General features: G+C 45.4%; 1 protein-coding gene across 1 annotated transcript in view; it reads right to left on the bottom strand.

Annotated features, from left to right (window-relative positions):
• RASGRF2 (Ras protein specific guanine nucleotide releasing factor 2) overlaps positions 1-19,779 on the bottom strand; it is a 1,901,930-nt gene that overhangs the window by 1,567,241 nt on the left and 314,910 nt on the right. Inside the window, exon 2 of the mRNA XM_069224559.1 lies at positions 1,878-1,984. Within this exon, the coding sequence (XP_069080660.1) occupies positions 1,878-1,984 (107 nt within the window). The remainder of the gene's footprint in view (positions 1-1,877; positions 1,985-19,779) is intronic.

The raw sequence follows: 19,779 nt of genomic DNA, 5'->3' as shown, positions 1-19,779 counted from the left end.
CCTTCTGAGATTTTTTGCTCCTACTTAAAGTGTTTAAAAAAAACAGAAGTGCAAGAACTCAACATGCTTTAGCCTTAAAAAACAGGACTGGGTGATATGACATAGGCCACTGGGAACTATCTAAAAAAATCTGTAGTTTTTTACCTTTTTCCTTTGAAGACGATTAAACGTAATCAGTGAAAAGGTAGAGATTCAATTTCAAGAGCAAATGTTTGCACCCCAGAGCTAATGGACAGCTATTCAAATATTCACACTCAGCTAAAGCAATGGGGCTTACTAAAACTCTTACAACAAATCACAATGAAAGGCCACATAGTGTTTTGGTCCTATGGCCAGTCGTGGCTCACGGGGGTTGAAAGGGGTCGGACGGCGTGTGACGTGGAGGCGGGATGGTAATAAAATAATTTTAAAAATAGTATAAAATAAAAACGTATCGGCCTCGCTGCTGCCGCAACACCGCTCCTTCTTCCAGGTCACAGGAAGCACAGGCACCCAGCCTGCCCTGCAGCCAATCCTAACACTGCTCAGAGCACCATTAGGATTGGCTGCAGCGCCCTGAAGCTCCCAGGCAGACTGGGAGCCTGTGCCTGCTCTCTCCAGCCCTGCAACACAGTGCTGGACTGGAGAGAGCACAGTGCACATGTGTTTTTTGGCCAGCCCGAGACACCCGGCCAAAGCACAGTGCATTCCCCTCATTCCCATCATCCCCTATGGCCGGCCCCTTTAACAATGAAACGATAATAAACGTAGTTTATGATCATTTTGTTGATGAAGGTTTGCAGCAGCTGAGCTGTCCGGGGGGTGATGCTCCTCCGCAATAACGGAGGAGCTGCCGCTGCCTGTGACACAGCAACACCTGCAACTGCCAGCCTTCCTGTGGTCACACTGCATAGCAGCAGCGGCTGAACGATTCTGAAGTGAAAAATAAAGCCATAGTGCTGGCGCCTAAACTGCACCCAGGCTTCATTCCACATTCGATGTGCCACTCCTGCAGCACATCTGTGACAAGCACCCTGCCTTTAACAGGTATAGCAATAGTGCGAGCAAGAGTACAAGAAGGATGTTGGCAAAACACAGAAATATCGGCAAGATACCTAAGTAGTGGAGTACCACTTTCTTAAAATATAAAAGGTTTACCGTCATCATTCGCCCAGCTAAGCCTAAAGGACACATTGACTGGCAAGCATAAAAGTTTATCAATGTTGAAAGGAACTGGAGAGATGCAGGGCCTCAACATGAGAAGGTGGTTATATGTAATTTTGCAAAAAGCAGTGGTGTTTTAGTCCAGGAGTGTAATTTTACCAAGTGGTCCTGGAGGAATTACCATTGCCAAGGAGGGTTGCACATTACTACCCCTCTCTAAAACAGGCACACAATCTCTGGAGGAAATCAGAGCAAACCGAGTGGAACTGCAAGTCAGGTGTCTTCTACCACGGAGTTTAAGGTGGGCACAATTATCATGCAGACCTCACTATTCTCAAGCAGTGAACATCGTATCCCTGTTCTCCATTTACTCGAGTCATGTGCAAAAACAAAAGGGCACCGCACACGTAAAAAAGAAGGAAGAGCAACACATCCAAAGACATAGTAGATAAAATAGGGTCAGTTTACAAGAATCCTGTCTATGCTGCCATCAACTCAGGTGTCCATGCATGTCGTCCCTGGGGAAAACAAATCCTTAAATAGATAGGGTGTCTGCACCTCTTGCAACGGGAGAGATTATGTTAAGAGAGTGTTTTTAAGAGTAATAATATTGCCATCTATCACTTGCATTAGGAAAATAAAAGAAGCCACTTTATTTTTACTAACTCCTGAGCTGTAAACACCCCCTGGCACAAGCATGTAGAAACATCTCATATGGGTCCTGCAGGACTTACCTGGCTTGGTGAATAGCTTCAACCCATTCATCCCGATCTTTTTCCTCCTCGCAACGGAGCTCCAGTGGCTTCTGCCCTTCATGACCAAAGATGACAACAAAGTGATACTGTGGAATTGAAAGAAAAGAGAAGTTTCAAAATACTGGAAAAAGAAGCCATAAAGCAATATGTAACTTTACATATGCAATACTATTTGAGTGCAGACCTTTCAGCCGTTCTTCCCACACGTATTTTCTTTTTTAAATTGTATATTGCATGGCGGTGAACCAAATCGTATTCCTGCACTAAGGATAGGGGAAGGAAAGGGGCCCCGGCTGCAGTGATATCAAGAAGAATAGGGATTTAAAACAGCGCTCAATTCTTACCAGAAATATTAACATTTATATGGATTTTCTGCAAGCACTGAAATAATTTTTAGAACGAGCTTCCAGCAAGAGCTTATTTTAAAACATGAAGATCTCAACTGAGAATCTTCATCAGTCATAGATTCACAATTATTTGAAATAAAACTAAATATTATAACATGAAGTGTTTAAGCTGAAAAAAATACAAATCGCTTCTCAAACTTAATTTTAAGATAAGGAAACCTAAACCTCATATTAAATGAGTTAATTTGAAATCCAATGTAAATACTGTCAGTAACTGACTTCGATTTAGGAAGCACAGGTGTACATCATGGTATGTATCATTATGTTATCAAGAAACTGTATTGGAAGAGGGCAATTACAGAACTTTTGAAAGTGGTATTGGAGAAGGATGTTGCTGTGACTTAATTGTAGTATTTTCTACATTTCAGGGTTAAGCCAGGAGTACCCCTGGCTTACTACTAACATTCATAAGTAAGCCAGGAACAATTCAAGGAAAGGTCACAATGACGTTTAGAATATTAAACCTAATGGACTGTTATATCTGTGAAAACGAACTGTGTACTTCATTGTAGGTCAGAGGTGAACATGAGTTATCATGAACATTTATATATAAGTTTTATGCTGGTGAAAATGAGACTGCTTACTTGCTGTAATGATATGTAAAAAAAATTTAAAATCATATTTTTTTTATTCCAACCATAATCTGAAACTAAGGCATCTTTTATTCATGCACACCTTTATTACAACCCTGAGACAACATAAACATATTTGAGACTATTATGGTTCACATCCTTGCATCAAATCGTTTTCCTCCTTCAAGAAAGAATAACAGCTTTCTTTCATCAATAGGTCCATTAAAACACATATCAATATGGCATACTAGTACACAGAACAACTAGATATAATACATTGCAACAAAAGTATTACATTTTTGGTATACCAATATTCAGAAAATTGAATATAGCTTGATGTGATTTTGAAGAGGTTACAGATGTTTAGACGTTCTAGCCAAATTCCTACCTTGCCTTGAACCTTCATTAACAGTAAAACCAAAGAGGGGGGCGTGGCCGCGTGAACGAAGATGGCGCACGCTTAATTCTGGCGCTCCGGAGGGGCCGGCAACTTATCCTCAGAAACTGAGTCTAGCCCCGGGGCACCCCGCAACTGCAGCGCGGGGGAGCCTGAGAGGGCACAAGAGAACCGCGGGCCTGCTCTGGGCTCTGACGGGCGGATCCCGAGGGAGTCGGGGACTCCGGGAGCCGTCGGCCTAATCCGCCCCGAGAAGCCGGGGACTTGCGTGCAGGAGTGCGGCCTGCGGAGAGCGACCCTGCGATGCCGGAGGCGCCGGCGAAGCCGGGGGTGGCGCCGCCTGGGCAGAGAAGGTGTCAGGGAGCTGGGACCGCTCCCCGGCGGAACGAGTGTTGCGCGCCGCTCACCGAGCCTGAGGTGAGCTGGGGGCGCACTGAAGCCGGGAGTCGCGGGGCCCAACCTGGATTCAGCATTTAAGACCCAGGCGGCGCTGGAAACGTGTGGAGCCGGCGGACCCAGATCTAAGGGAAGGCTGGTATCCACAACAAGGACTGGAGCGGGAGGGGCACAGAGATGGGCCCCTGGGCACACTGGAACCATCAGAGGCGGCACTGATGCACCAGAGGAGGCAGCGGACACCTGGATTCGGCACCCCTGAGCAGGGTGAGTGCTGCGCACTGCTCCCCTGGCTCTGAAGGGGGGAGAGGACCCTCGAACATCAGGCGGTGGGGCCAGACATCTGTCAGGGGGAGAGACCCCCCACCAAAAAAAAGAGCAGCAGTCAGGAGGGCTGAATAAAGCCACAAGGAGGGGAAGGAGACGGGGCCCACTGGATCGCACCTGCACCCCAAAGAACAGTGACCCGAGTGGGGCCCTTAAGCGGAGACAAGAGGAGACAAGAGGAGAAGAGTCCTGGTGGGTCGCGGAGGGCCCTGGGCGGGGCTGCCCACCGGCGCTGAACGAGGGAGAACACAGGAACGCCGGATCTCCGCTGGACCCTGGGTGGACGGGAACGGCCGGCTGGTGAGAGAGATCTCAGACTCCCCAAGTGCACGGGGTCTCCTGGGTGTAAGGGATGAAGCGGGCGACCTCTCAGCTGCCCGCGAAGGCATAGAACGAGGAGCACAGCCCAATCCAGGTTGGATCAGGAGGGGAGGACCCGAACGGAGGAGTGACCTAAGTAATAGTCGGCCTGTCACCATAGCCCGGGTGGCGCAACCCCCTGACTGCCTGATGTCCCCCAAGAACCGCCACAAAAGTAAAGCCATGGACAGTATAACACCTGCTGAACGCAAGGGGGGGGAGCCACAGGACCCACCGCAACCCAGGGTACAGGACACCTTAGATAGGATCTTGGGCGCAATAGAAGATACAAAGACTACGCTACAACGCGACATCAATCAGGTCGCAGTTGAAGTCGGCCTACTAAGGGTGGACCACCACAAGCTGGTGGACAGAGTAAAGGAAACAGAGAACACCCTGGCCGAAATAGCACCAAAACAAAAAGACCTAAAAGCCGAGGTGACGTATCTAGTGGACAGGGTTGTACGCCTGGAGCAAAGAGCAGAGGATGTGGAAGGAAGAAGCCGTAGGAACAATGTGCGAGTGGTGGGACTGCCGGAGCGGGCCAAGGGTGCGAATATGATGAAATTCCTGGAGGAGTGGTTGCGCACAGCTGTTGCACCGGGCTGCCTGACCCCTTTCTACACTCTGGAACGGGCGCACCGGGTGCCCTCGAGACCTCTTGCTCCGGGCCGGCCTCCTCACGTGGTAATCGGCAGGCTACTACACTACAGAGACAGAGACATTCTCTTACAGAGAGCCAGAGAGACGGCCCCTTTAAAGTAGCAAATGGGGAGGTGACACTGTTCCCAGGCTTCACGTTGGACGTCCAGGCCAAGCGAGCCTCATTCCTGGCAGTTAAGAGGGCCTTAAGGGACAAGGGAATCCAATACTCGCTTCTCTTCCCGGCCAAACTGAAAGTGGCTATGGATGGTAAGACTACATTCTTCCAGACCCCCGAAGAAGCGTGGGAATGGCTGGAGGCTCGAGAGACCCAGGTGGGACAACACGTGAGTGAGGGTCCAAGTGGGGGTGGGGCCTGCGGGGACTCGGGAAGACGGCAAACAGGAACCGTCCCCGCTTGGGGCCAACAAAATCGCAGAAGGAAATGGGGAAAAAGGCAGCACTAGAGGCAGCCGCCTCCATGAGCAGAGAGGAGACGCCCCCGCAGAGTTCGGGCGGAGAGTCGGACGACACGGCGGTGTCTTCGGCAGAGGGGTCGGGCTGCTCGGTGCTGGCCCCGAGGGTGACCCCACAGACGGCGGATGAACTTGGATAGCCGAGTACACAACGTGATCCAGAGGCGGGGGTGTAACGCGATTATGAGGCCCCTCTGGGCAAGGACCCCCCAACCAGAATCTCGTCCATTCCGACAGACTGGCGAGAACTAGAGTTGAATGTTTGAATGAGTTGCACAGTTGCACAATTTTTTGGGCAGCCCTCCGTTTGAAAGGCGCCCTGGGGAAGGGAAGTTGGGTTACACAATTGTTAGTTTTGATGGCGCTTTGCGGGAGGTGGCTTGTCAGGGTGAGACATTCAGTTAGACACAGGGGGATGCCGGCCACTGGGGCAGGCCGGGAAGGCTATGGAGCGACTGTCTCTCCGATATGGCAGAGTATAACCTGCTAACATGGAATGTGCGGGGGATGGGAACGCCAAACAAAAGACATAAAATACTGTCCTACTTAAAGAGAAGGGGTATTCAAGTGGCAATGATACAAGAGACCCATTTGGCAAAAGGGGAAGTGGAAAAGCTAAGGTGCAGATGGAGAGGACAGGTGTACGCTACGAAATACTCGGCATTTGCCAGAGGGGTGCTGATCTGGGTACATGCTGCGGTCCCCTTTGAAGTAGAATCCACCAACATTGATCACGAAGGCAGGTTTGTGGTTTTAGAAGGAAGATTACATGGTATGCCGATCGTCTTGAGCTGCATTTACACCCCCAATCAGGATCAGGTCCCTTTCATGTCACGGCTATCAGGACAACTCACGCGTCAGCGGGTGAGTGGTCTCTTGATTGGCCGGGTTTTCAACAGTGTGCTGCATATAGATTTGGATCGTTCTACCCCACCACTACCTGGAGCAATGACATGTAAAGTAGCCCAAAAACTAAGAGAATGGTTAGACGCATGGGGACTGTTAGACATATGGCGTGAACAGCACCCTGTTGAGAAAAATTATTCATACTATTCAGGACTCCACCGAGTGCACACCAGAATAGATAGAGTGTTCTGCACAGCAACCCTAATGCAGGGGATGGTCCACTCTGAATATCTGGGACGTACGCTGTCTGATCACAACCCTCTACTATTGACCTGGAGAATGACGGAGGATAGGCCCCCCCATCCCGATGTGGAGACTGGCTCCTGGAGCCCTGGAAGACCAGGCATACAGGGACGACCTCCGCCTCTTCTTGGCTGACCATATTAAAATCAATAAGGGATCCACTGATTCTAGATCCATTGAGTGGGAGACTCTTAAAGTAACGACCAGAGGGACTGTATGGGACAGACGATTGGGGTGAGACGTACACATGAACGGGAACTGACCAGGCTAGAGAAGGAAATACACGAAGGGGAGCGGAGACAGGGTCAGTCAGTCAGTCAGTCAAATAACTTTATTCGGCAATTGCCATAAAAGTACAAACCAAGACACATTTACCGATCTATAAATAGTATAAAATAAAACTTAAAACCATTGCTGAAAACACCACATGAGCATCCAATCTGAAACCCCTTGACATACATAGATAAATATACTAGACATGATTAAAAATCACAAAGTCAGAAAAGTACAAATATTAGCTTTAAAATGATATACTATACGTACATAAAAAATTTAAAAAGGAGTAGGCCTTTTCCTAATACTTAAAGAAGCTGTGACAAAGTCTAATACATGATGACAAATTTGAATATCAGGCAATCTCTGAAGATATAGTAGGGCTTCCTTATAATGAATGGGTCTAAGAAGGCGTAACGTGGGTCAAATAAAGGCCCCTCTAGGAGCAGCGTATAAAGGGCAAAAAAGAAAAAAGTGCAAAGTGCTCTGAGTTGATTTGGAGTCACAGGGGCAAAGTGGTAAGTCCTTTTTCCAGAAACATGGTTCGGGGAAAGCTACCTTAAAATGAATTAGATTAAGTCTAAAAAGTGTTAAAAAGGAAATTATTCTAGAACTTGAAAACCAAGTCAAATAGGGTTCAAGGCATGGAACAGTCACAATCCGAGAGTAGGAATCAAAAGATTTCAATTTCAGGGAACTATAAAATCTCTGCTCTGATATGTGCTTGGAGTAAGTAGACTTCAAAACAGACCTAGAGTTTGTGGTTAACAAATGAGGATCATCAAACATGTATCTAAGCCCTAGGTTCTCAAAAGAGTTTTGCAGAAACATAAGCCAGGGAATCCTATTTGAATTTTCCAATTGTAGACAATCAGAGATACAGTCTTGGACCAAACTTGCCGTAGGGTTTGACCAACATCTGATCCAGAGCAGTAGGGGGGCCATAAAGACCCTGTCCTTCAAAAAGCACTGACCAAGTTCTTCATGGCAGATTATATTTGCGGTGCATTTTGGAACCAACAATAATCTGCGCAGGAATTTATTTTCAACACTCTGAAGAGACGGTATTTTATTATAGCCCCAGACGCCTGCCCCATAAAGGACTGATGCAGTGCATTTGGAATTATAAAGAGTTTTCAACTGTGCAGGGGGTCTGTGACCTAATTTATTTGAAAAGCGAAAAATTGCTTAGTTGTTCCTTATCAACTGTTGGAGCTTAAAATTAATGTGTGTCTTCCAGGACAAGGACGAACTCATGTACATGCCTAGATAACAAAATTCTTTGACCTTAATAAGAGTGTGCCCTCCCATAGTAAATTGTTTAGACTTTGTATTGCGTGGGCCACAAGTCATAACGAAAGTCTTGGGGTAATTTACTTTCAGATCAAGGTTCAACATAAAATCATAAAATACATCCAGTAGTCCCTGTAAACCGTTTGCAGTACGAGCAATTAAAACTGCATCGTCAGCATATAATAAAACTGGAAGTTGTCTCTGGCCCATCTTCGGAGACAGGGAACAGATGAGCAAGAGAGGGAGAGGTATGCCCAAGCACAGAGAGCCCACTCCCAGGCTGAAGAACAGCTTCGGTGCCATAATATGCAAAAATACATGGCCTCACTACACTCAGAGGAGGGCAGATCAGATAGAATGCTGGCGTGGCTGGCGACACCAGGAGGGGAAGGAGAGCCTATCACGAGGGTCATAGCCAAGGATGGAGAGGGAAGACATAGCCCGGGCACTATAAATGACGCCTTCAAAGAATACTATACTCACTTATATAGGAAACCCGGTGAACCTAATGTTCCCCTCCTTGATATATTTTTACAACGACTCCCCTTGTCAACGCTGACGAATGTGGAGCGAGAGGGGCTGGGAGCCTCGGTGACAGTGGAGGAGCTGCGTGATGCTATATCGCAACTAGCACCCGGGAAGACACCAGGGACGGACGGCCTGCCTATGGACTTTTACAAGAAGTACAGAACTTTATTGGCCCCCCGACTGGTGGAAATGTATTCTGAGGTGTTGCGCCGGGGTAAGCTACCGGTCACGTTGAGGGAGGCAATGGTGGTCCCTCTGTCCAAATCCAAATCTGGAGAGGCAACGGTTGCTGACTTTCGCCCCCTGTCAATGCTGAACAATGATTTTAAAATACTCAGTAAAGTCCTGGCCAGCCGGTTGCTCGGCCACATGCCCACGCTGATACATGAGGATCAGAACGGGTTTGTCCCGAATTGAAGCACATCCCTTAATCTAAGGCGCCTCTTCGCTATCCTACATATACCCAGGGAAATGAAACCTGCAGCGGGTGTGTTACTAGCCGTAGACTTCGAAAAAGCTTTCGACTCGGTCAGGTGGGACTATCTGAGAGCAGTAATGAGGCGAATGGGGTTGGGTGAGGGTTGGGTAAAATAGGTGACTTGCTATACGCGTCCCCCCTGGCCAGGGTAAGGACGGGCAGGACGGTAGCCGACACCTACCCAATACACAGGGGCACCAGACAGGGATGCCCCCTGTCGCCACTACTATTCGCCCTGGCCATTGAGCCGTTGGCAGCCCAGTTGCGAGGGGACGGCACGGGTAAAGGGATACAATGGGGACAGTCAGAGCATAATGTTTCTCTCTATGCAGATGATATACTTATCTACCTTAAGGACGGAGAGACAGGACTCCCTTGGGCTCTGGGTGCTTTGGAGCACTTCGGGACCCTATCGGGACTGCGCCTCAATAGAGGCAAAACATACGTCTTCCCCATACTGACGAGCTGCCACCGCCCCCTTTCGTGCCCGAAGGACGTAGGTTGGGCGCCGAGGACCTTTAAGTACCTGGGAATACAAGTGTTTCATGAGGTGGGGGACCTCCGTGACAGCAATCTTGGAAGGGCGCTTCGCTCCCTACGCGCCTCTGTGAGGCTCTGGCGCTCCTTGAGGCTAACCATAATGGCCAGAGTTTCATTGTCCAAAATGATAGTACTGCCCCGTCCACTTTATTACTTCGCGAACTTGCCGCTGCTGGTCCCATCGGCGTGGTTCCGCAAACTCAATACACTGATCAGGGAACGTATATGGGACGACGGCCGCAGGTGCACAGCACTTTCGACTCTCTGTAGGCCAACGCACTCGGGGGGCCTGGGAGTCCCAGACTTTGAGTTCTATTACTTAGCATCACAATTACAATGGGTTGCCGGGTGGCTGGGAGGAAGGGGGCAACTGGATAGATGCACCGCACATGGAGAGGTTGGAATGGAGCGGATTATTGCACATATGATAAATATGAAAAGGACCAAGCAGACGGACAGTTTGATGACGAGAGTAGCCACAGCATGCTGGAAGAGAAGTACGAGAAGAGTAGGGGTAGGACGGCCATACTCCCCAGCGTTATCGCTTTCGGTGCTGAGGGAGGGCACAGTTGAGAGGAGCCTAGTGGGCATGGGGCTGGCGCCCTGGAAGAAGGCAGGCGTGGAGACAGTTGGGGAGCTGCTCCGGGAGGGGGTGCTGAGGTCCTTCTCGGAACTAACAGAATCGGGAGTCCCGGGGGACAGTTTCTCCAATATCAGAAACTAATACACACCCTTAGAGAACACTGGGGAACGATTAATGCAGAACCTCCCACCCATAGAGTCTTACATCCACTATTGATACCTGGAGGGGACTCCCACTTAATTGCTAAAATTTATAGGACCCAAAATGAGGAAGCATTGGATGCACTGCAGCCCCAGAGAGAGAGATGGGAAAGGACGATGAGCAGGGAATTAACGGACAAGGAGTGGGGCAGGGCACTAGCATATCCCCGGACGGTATCCCGAAACACTCGGCTGAGGTACATACAGTCCAATTATATTCATAGAACATACCTACCTACCTTGCAAATGTAAAACAGTGAAAAGTTAATAAAGATATACTTTTAAAAAAAACAGTAAAACCAAAGACCAGTCTGAGGCTACTATTGTGCTATATTGGCTTCAAATTGTTACCATCTCATTTGTGGAAGGCTATTTCAATGTATTTGTTGCAGAATAAATTTCAGTAGCCTGTGGGGCACTGAAGAAAGACACTGAAGATGCTCGCAGGAAAAGTTTTATTTAAATCAGTAACAAGTGTCATAGCAAAAAGAGGTCCATGCTTAACTGGCAGACAACCTGGAGGAAAAATCAATGTATCCAAACAACTCTAAAATGAACTACAGAATACTTAATCCTACCACAGATAATAACACAGGCCTCAGACCCACACACATCTTCCCCTAATACAAACAAAGTTAATAAAAATAAATTATTCTAAAAATATAAAAACAAGAGCAGAAACAGCTGTAGTGTAGAAAACAATAAAGCCATTCAGGAACTCTGAATGAAACTCTTGCCGCCCTAAAGACTAATGCAGCTGGTGCTCATCTGAGGGGGGAGGGTACCTTGACAATACTGATGAGTACACCAGGTGTTGGTTTGAGCCCTTCACTAATTAGTATGTGACCCTTATAACCCACTTTATTAGACTTAACATATGTTTGCCTTTTCTCAAAGTTATCCCATTGCCCTTTTACAAAGACAAAATCTTGTCAAGAATAACCTTATGGTCCGACTCAGTTTCTGCAAAGATCAGGATATCACTATGGAAAACAACTACAAAGCCTAAACCTTTAAAGTATGTGGACATGGTTTTCTGAAAACAGAAGGGATTGAGGCTAAACCAAATGATTGGAAAGAGCAGTCAAGTGTAACAAAAAATGCCATTAGGTGCTGTAAATCAGCAGCTAGTTCCACCTGATGGTACGCAATTCAAAGTTCTAGCTTCATAACACATTTGACTCTGCCTACTATTGTGATAAGATCTGAAGAAAAGTCTTGTCTCAAATGCTATGGTTCAATTATCTGTGGTTAATGTACAGGAATAACTTGCCCAATCTAATTTTTGCCAGAACAATGGTCTACAACGACAAAGTAGCATCAATGGGTTCAATTATTTTCAGATCACACATGTCCTGTAATGTTTTTGACAGCTCAGCCGTGAACTGTAAGGTACATTTCACGATCTGTGCTTAGAAGGTACTCAAACCCCCCATGGGTTAATACTATGTTTTCAGAAAAGATTAATACGTTGCCTGAGGCTGTGCCAAATAAATTAAGCATTTTACCAACTGTTTCATTTTGGGAAACATCCCAGAAAGATATCTATCTGAATCTATGTCAAAATAAAGAATTCCATTAAACTGACTCCACTACCAAGAATCTTCTTGCTGACATTTTTTCATATGTTTTGTGTCCATGCTCCCTTTATTTTAGGGGACATCATATCCTCCTCTCAGTCGCTGACACTCCTTACATGCAGAGGTTTCTGATTAATTCCACTTTGGATCTCTTGGGTTAAGTTAAACCACTGATTACGTTCGGCAGCACAACCCGAGGTACTGGTGACAAAATGCTCAATGGTTTATCACCACTGAATGATGTGAGATCAGTCCTTCAGATTTCCATTAACATTAATGGTACATGATCCAAACATAAGTCCCAAACATTGTGCCTCTGCCTTTCATGAGTGCACAATGCTATTTCAAACTCAAAAAAGACAACCATACATTTGAGCAAACTGATGTAATTTTTTGAAACTCACCATGACCTTCCATTGAAGTTAATGAACTAGGTTAATAGCCCCTTACATAGCACATGAAGATTTTTGGTCGGGCCGGTGTACTGACATTTTCCACACACATGCAATTAGTTACTACTCACTATGCCCTACTTCTAAGTAGTGCTTTAGTACTATGTAAAATAAATATGTAAACTATTGTTTTAAAAGGTCTCTGAACATGTTTCTGTTTCAGTCAGCCCTGTGTAGACAATGAAGACATTTTAAAGTTCAAAGTGGCAAGACTGTTGTAGACATATGCAATTCTTACCCTCCAAAATAACAGGAACTGTTTTGCAATTTTGCTGAAACACCTTCATTCTGCCTTCCTCTGTATTTACTCTGCAATATCTTTTCACACTAACATTTCCCTGTTCACATTTCTAAAGGTTACAAATCATATATTTGCTCAAGCAAATAGGCTAATAATAATGTAAGTGAATTAAGCTGTGATGGAGCTCTACAGATAACCCTTTGCCATTTATTTCATTTACAAGATTATTCTCAGTTTTGTAAATTCGGAGATAAAAATGATTAAGTAGGTGTATAAAGATTTTCTCATTTATTCACTAAGGATTTCAAACTATAATGCACTCCAGGGTTCATACCACATAAAACATGGAATAAGGTTGTGGGACTTCGAACTGAGTTGGGTCCCTTGGAGGCACTCAAAGGCCTCATTGAGGGAAGTGGTGAATCCCGCTCAGAGCAGACTTTTATAGGGGTGGCTTTCCTAATGGCCAAACGCAGTATTGCGAGTAACTGGAAACATCCTAGGACCCCCGGTTGAAATGGCAGAGGGGTTTTGATTGGTGTGCGTGTGAGGAGCGGCCAATTTATGGGCTGTCTTCAGAAATACGAGAAAATATGGGGTAAATGGTGTGTGTACTATGTAAACTATGTAAATATGATGCATGAATATAATTACTTGATGCTATGGATCAGGATGATTATGTCACTCTTTTATAATTCTCAGTGGATGAAACTGTGTACTGTTAAACCTAATAAAATTGGTTATAAAAAACATGGAATAACTAAGCACTTATTTGTTGTTTGGCAGAATTCAGCCTGGTCTCATGATACCATTGTGTTTGTTCTATTTCAATTCATGCAATACAAACAAAAGGGAGCTTTCAAGCAAATATGGATCTATCTAAAATCATACATGGTCAAGCGCTGCTCTGTTGTACCTTATCAAGGAAGGAAAGACAAATAAAGTTAAGGTGTATAAAAAAGTGGACAATCTTTGCTCTCTATGAAATATTTTAATATTTGTAAATCCATTTGGTATGATCAGTAATTCATTTTAGGTTGCACACTGATTGCCAGATGCAACTAATATGAAAATGATTGAAAATGGAGCACAGTATGTAAGTAATTCATTATAATATTATTTTCCCAAACTTTCCAAGAGGTTGGGTTTCTCGAATTGTAGCCCTGTAGTAACACATTTTACTTGTTGATTCAGATCTCTTGACTTCCTCTCATGGCCTGATGAGTGGCAATGTATTAATGTATTATTATGTATTAATGGAATGCTGTTGCATTGCAACAGTACATCGGGAAATATTACATTCCAACAGCACAGCTGAGCCGAATTACACCAAATTTGGCTCAAAATTAGAACTTTAATCAGAAAGCATGTTTTTTGTAATTTGGTATAAATTCCTTCACCTGTTTTGAAGAAATTAGTGTTTAACTAGGGGGTCGGATTGGGCATGAAGAGGTTAACACTCAGAAGAAGTTAGAGATAGTTAGATGGTCGGTCCCGTGTAAGTCCACAACTTAAAATAATAACAATTTATGATTGATCGAGTGAACTTTTTCTCCTGATGGCCATTTTGGTACCACATTACCAGTACTGGTCCCAAAATAGCAAAACAATCTGATTGGCTGGCCATAAGATCAGGTAAAATGTTACTGCTGCCATTACAGGACCTCGGGGCTTGGTCACAGAGTCTTGAAAAACATTTTTAAAAGGCCCAAAGGAGGGCAGGGTGAAGGCACACAAGTCCCGTGCCCTGTTGTGAGTGGGCCATAGGGACCACCCAATAATTACAATTAAAAAAAAAATAACAAAGCTGATTTTGACCCTAGCTCCATGGTACTATTGTGGTACTGAAATACAGCAGTTAAAAATGTTTTTACATAATGCTGCACTGAAGGCTGTTCTCAGTAGGTGTTGCCCACTCCCCAGGGGGATTAGGAGTAGGACCTGCTGCCAACCCATGAAACACATGGCCTGATGGCTGCTCCACAGTGGGTTGGATACAGGTTGTCCAAGGAGTTTGGGCGTATGCTAAACGTAGAATATTAACACAGAAATTGACAGAAAAAAACAAAGGTTAAAGTGACATCATAGTTAAGTACGTTATTAGGGTTTTAGGTTATGTTATGTTTTTTCCAAACAAATAAAGGTTAAAGGGATGCTAAAGTTAGGTGTTGAACTGATATGAAAACTTATGTTTAAAAAACAGAAAACCACTTAAATTTGCAAGTTCCAGTTAAACTTTACTGTAATAACTATAACTTGCACATCTCATCATGCACTATTTACGACCTCACATTTTCCATCACTCATGACATGTTAAACAACATCATTGATGACACCTAGTAAATCAAACAAGCAGGCCGGCTGGTGCACAGAAAACCTCAGAAACACCAAACAGCACTATAAACTGCTAAAAAGGAAATGGAAAGCCAGCCATGAAACCTCCTACAGAACTACCTACAGGGATGCACTCCGACACTATCACCAGCAAATAAGAGACACCAAGAAACAAAACACTAGTGGACCACATTGAATGAAGCTCCAACAACTGCATACAGATCTTCCAGTAAGGATTTCACCTCACCCTTAGGCACTGTCAGCAACATTACTGCCTCCTAACATCTCTGCAACAACCTATACAACTTCTTCCAAAGCAAAGTGGCAAACATCTCCAGCAACTTGCCACACCTACCCAAGCACAGAGAACTCATTGCTAATCTACTCACCACCAACCAAGACAGTCACCTGACAGAATGGACAACCCTCACCAGAAGTAACACAGCAGCAATCATGTTGACCATCCACTCAGAAGCTCAAACACAAAACCTACAACCTGGGAACATCACCAATCAGCATCATCCTGAACCACATCAACACCGTCATCACATCTGCCACTTTCTCAGATAAATGGAAAGTTGCAAAAATGACTGCCCTCCTCAAGAAGCCCACTGCCAGCCTGAGTCAACTAAGAAACTTCCAAACCATCTCCCTGTTGCCTACCCAGTCAAAGTGCTTGAGGAGTCCATCAACAAGCAACTTACAACCCACCTCAAACTTCAACATCTTCTAGACAACACACAATCAGGATTCCGAAAGAACCACAGCACCGAAAAAGCACTCATCGTGGCCACCGACAACATTCAAATCATCCTGGACTGAGGAGAAACAGACGCCATTATCCTGCTAGACCTATCCGCGGCCTTCAATACTGTCTCCCATAACACCTTCATCAGAATACTCCATGAAATTGGAATACAATGATCCACTCTCAAACGGATCTGTTCTTTCCTCACGAGAAGAACCCAAAGGGTCAGGTTGCTACCCTTCGCATCAGAGACCAAGAAACCGACATGCGGAGTCCAATAGAGATCGTCCCTCAGCCCCACGCTTTTTAACATATACATGACATCGCTTGTCAATATCATCCAGTCACAAGGCATTACCATCATCTCCTACGCCGATGACACCCAACTATTATCCTCTACCTGACAGCCTGAAAAGACAACCGCCACCAGAACCAACTGTATGACCATGGTAGCAGATTGCATGCAAACCAACTGCCTGAAGCTCAACTCCGACAGGACGGAAGGTCTTCCGGAAACAAAATCTCCACATGGGATCCACCTGGTGGCTGTCAGAGGCAAGACCAACAACCACACCCCCCAAACCATGCAGGAAATTTAGGGATCATCCAAGATGACCAGCTCAACATGAGGGTTCTAGTCAATGCAGTGTGCACCTCCTACTTCTACATCCTATGCATGCGTTGAAAGATCTTCAAATCATTGCCCAGAACACTAAATGGACGGTCACACAAGCACTCATCACCAGCAGGCTGGACTACCGCAACACTCTAGCCCCGGAATCCCCAAACAACTTCTACACAGACTCCAGACCATCCAGAACACAGCTGCAAGACACATACTCAACCTCCCATGCCTCACCAACATCACACCACATCTCAAGAAGCTTCACTAACTCCTCATTCACAAGCGCAGCCAATTCAAACTTCTCACACACGCATACAAGCCCTACACAACACAGAACCAAAATACCTGAACAGCACCATATATTTTCACAAACCCACCATACACCTATGCTCTGCTTCACTTTCACCCTCTCACATTCTCCACATCCCCAAATGCAAAGGTAGAGGTCACTTATTTCTCTACATCTCACCCAAGATATTAAACAACCCCACCCAATACATCAGAGCCTCCTCCTTACTTTTTGAGTTCCGCAAGAAGCTTAAGACCGGGCTCTTTCTACAGGCACCTTGGGGACCACACACATACACACCTGCTGAAGTGCCTGGGTGCCCTCTCAGGTGATTAGTGAGCATCACCTAACATCACCTAACATAACATAACCTCAAATGACATCATTGATGACTTCATTGATGTCCTCATATAATCTCTGTGAATGTGTCCAATAGTATTTCCACAGTCAAGTGATCAAGGATATAATCTTTGTCCAAGTTCTCGACACATAGCATATATGCCAACTCAATTATAGTTGCTGGATGCTACACTCTTTTAACAATTATTTTACTAGTATTCACACACATAAAAAACAAAATGCTTCCATAGACTTTGGTCGGGTCACCCACTTTTTAAACCTTGAACACCCTCTAAATGATTTTGTTTTCGTTTCACCTTAATGGGATCACCCACTTAAAGAATTCACATAGCCAGGAACTTTAAGTTAAGAGGGTGATAAATGTGCATTAGCCACTTGTAAGACACCTTCAGCCAGACCGTATGGACAACCCTTCGTAAATAGGTAAATACACTACACATATTTCTGAAGAAATGCTCAGAGGAGCAAAGTGGCATACAACCTTAGACCCATGCTTGCAACCAATGTGTGAGCTGAACCATCTCTAAGTGGGTCTTCCTTACATTCTACATTATTCAACAATCAGTAATGCCTTGCATTCGTCAGCAAAGATATGGAAATAAACATCCACACCATATAAACATAATCTTAAATAAAATGTGTCTATAGCACGATCTGACAACTATTAAAAAAGAGTATGGGCTCAGACATCAACTGGTGGATACTTTATTGTGAACAGAAGCTGTGCCTTTTCTCACAGTGGGTTTTATTGGGACATGCTTTGGCTATGAGCAGGGCAAATGGAATTATGTCAGGACAGGAACAAATTATGTGTTAGGGTTTACTAAATTATTCAGCAAGAAAAGGCAAAGTAAATGTGGCACATTTTGTGATAGTATTACTTAAATGTTTTGCCATTTCTAGATAGGTTACCAAAGTCTGTGCAATGGTATCACCTGGGTAGGACCAGTTTAACACCCAAATCCAGCAACAAGCAAAAGATAGGTGACCAGCCAACCTTTATGAATTGCCTTCAAATGTGCTGTAACATGTCACCACGTTTTTAGCAACTTTGGATCCATCTGAGATGGATACAAAATTGGTTATTTGTTAAATATGTGGATTATTTCCAATCATCCACCGGCAAAATAAATGACATCACTGTATTTTCCATCATCCAACTACATAGGAAGTTATGTAACTGGTTTTCCAACAAAATCCAGCCACGCAAGAGACTTTATTACCCATCATGCATTTGCACATTGTCCACTGCCCCTGCACTCCTGTACCGTCCCAGGACTTACCCAATGGTGGCTGTAGCGCAGACACGGAGTGGATGCACGCAGTGGGTGCGAATGGCACACCTAAGTAAGCTTGTCTGCACCTGCCCTAGTCTACGCCACATCCTGATCCTCCCCCTACCCACTGCTAATCTGCTGCATTCCTCCAAGCTCCCACCCCAGCTACTGTTCACAATATTACTGCCAGATTCCACCAGACAAAATGATGGGAGGGTTCAAATGTGCATCCTGCAAGTTCTCATACACTGTCCTACACCCTGCACCCACCGCTCCCGCACCAACCATTTGCTCGCTCATACAAACCTGCTCACACTCACACAGACCAACTACCACTCACACATCATGCCACACTTACCAAATATGCCACAGAGATGTGGGACCTACTGCATGACCACACTTTGGACCTGCTCTTACAGAAGCATGGCTAAACCCACCCTCTGCACCAGACATCGCTACAGCTATCCCTACTGGTTACAAGATCACCAGGCAAAACCCTCAGCACAAGCCCAAAGCAGAGTTGCCATTAAGTTCAAAGACACCATTGGCTGCACCCGTTACATGGACACTCCACCAGCTACATGGAACATCTCATTCAAGAAACATAACAAAGCAAACTTCTCCCTGGCCACAACCCTCAGACACAGACCAACAGATCCCTGCATCAATTTTGCCAGCAACATCACAGTCCTAGTCACACCCCTCATCATCAATGCTATCACCTTCATCCTCCTCGGAGACCATAACTTTCATCTAGAAGTCCACACCAACCCAAACTCCATGGCCTTTCTAGAAAGCTACCTCCACCACATTACTGCCACCCACACTGCCAAACACCTATTCAACATGAATTTCTCCTCCTCCCTTTGACTAGCCAGCAACTATGAACTGGACAGGCCACACCCTCATCCATATCAGTATGCCCATCCGCATCATCACAGACCTACCCCCATCATACCTGCCCACTGCAGCTGGAAAAGCAGCATATTAGAGAACTGGGCTTCCACCCTCTCCGCGCGCTGGCCTGATTACACCAGAAACTTGCCGAAGGTCATCAAGAACCTCAACAGCTGGATCACTGTATGCACCAACACCCTGCCTTCCTTCAAACACAACCTAATGGCAAGAACCCAACCACAGGGCTGCTGATACACAGAGGACCTCAAGCTGACGATACGGAGCACAAGTGGAGAACAAGTCAAGACACCATGGATAAAAACATCTTCAAATCAGCACTGAGATGCTGACATCAGCAGATACGGAACACCTACTGAACCACATTTGCAGACTTCATCAATGCCAGCATAAAAAGCAAGAAGGAAATCCTCACCATCATCAAAGATTTGACTTTGCC

Source organism: Pleurodeles waltl, chromosome 1_1 (genome assembly GCF_031143425.1).
Source record: "Pleurodeles waltl isolate 20211129_DDA chromosome 1_1, aPleWal1.hap1.20221129, whole genome shotgun sequence".
NCBI lineage: Eukaryota > Metazoa > Chordata > Amphibia > Caudata > Salamandridae > Pleurodeles > Pleurodeles waltl.
Note: the sequence above shows the minus strand (reverse complement) of the source record. Positions and strands in the feature narration are given on the sequence as shown.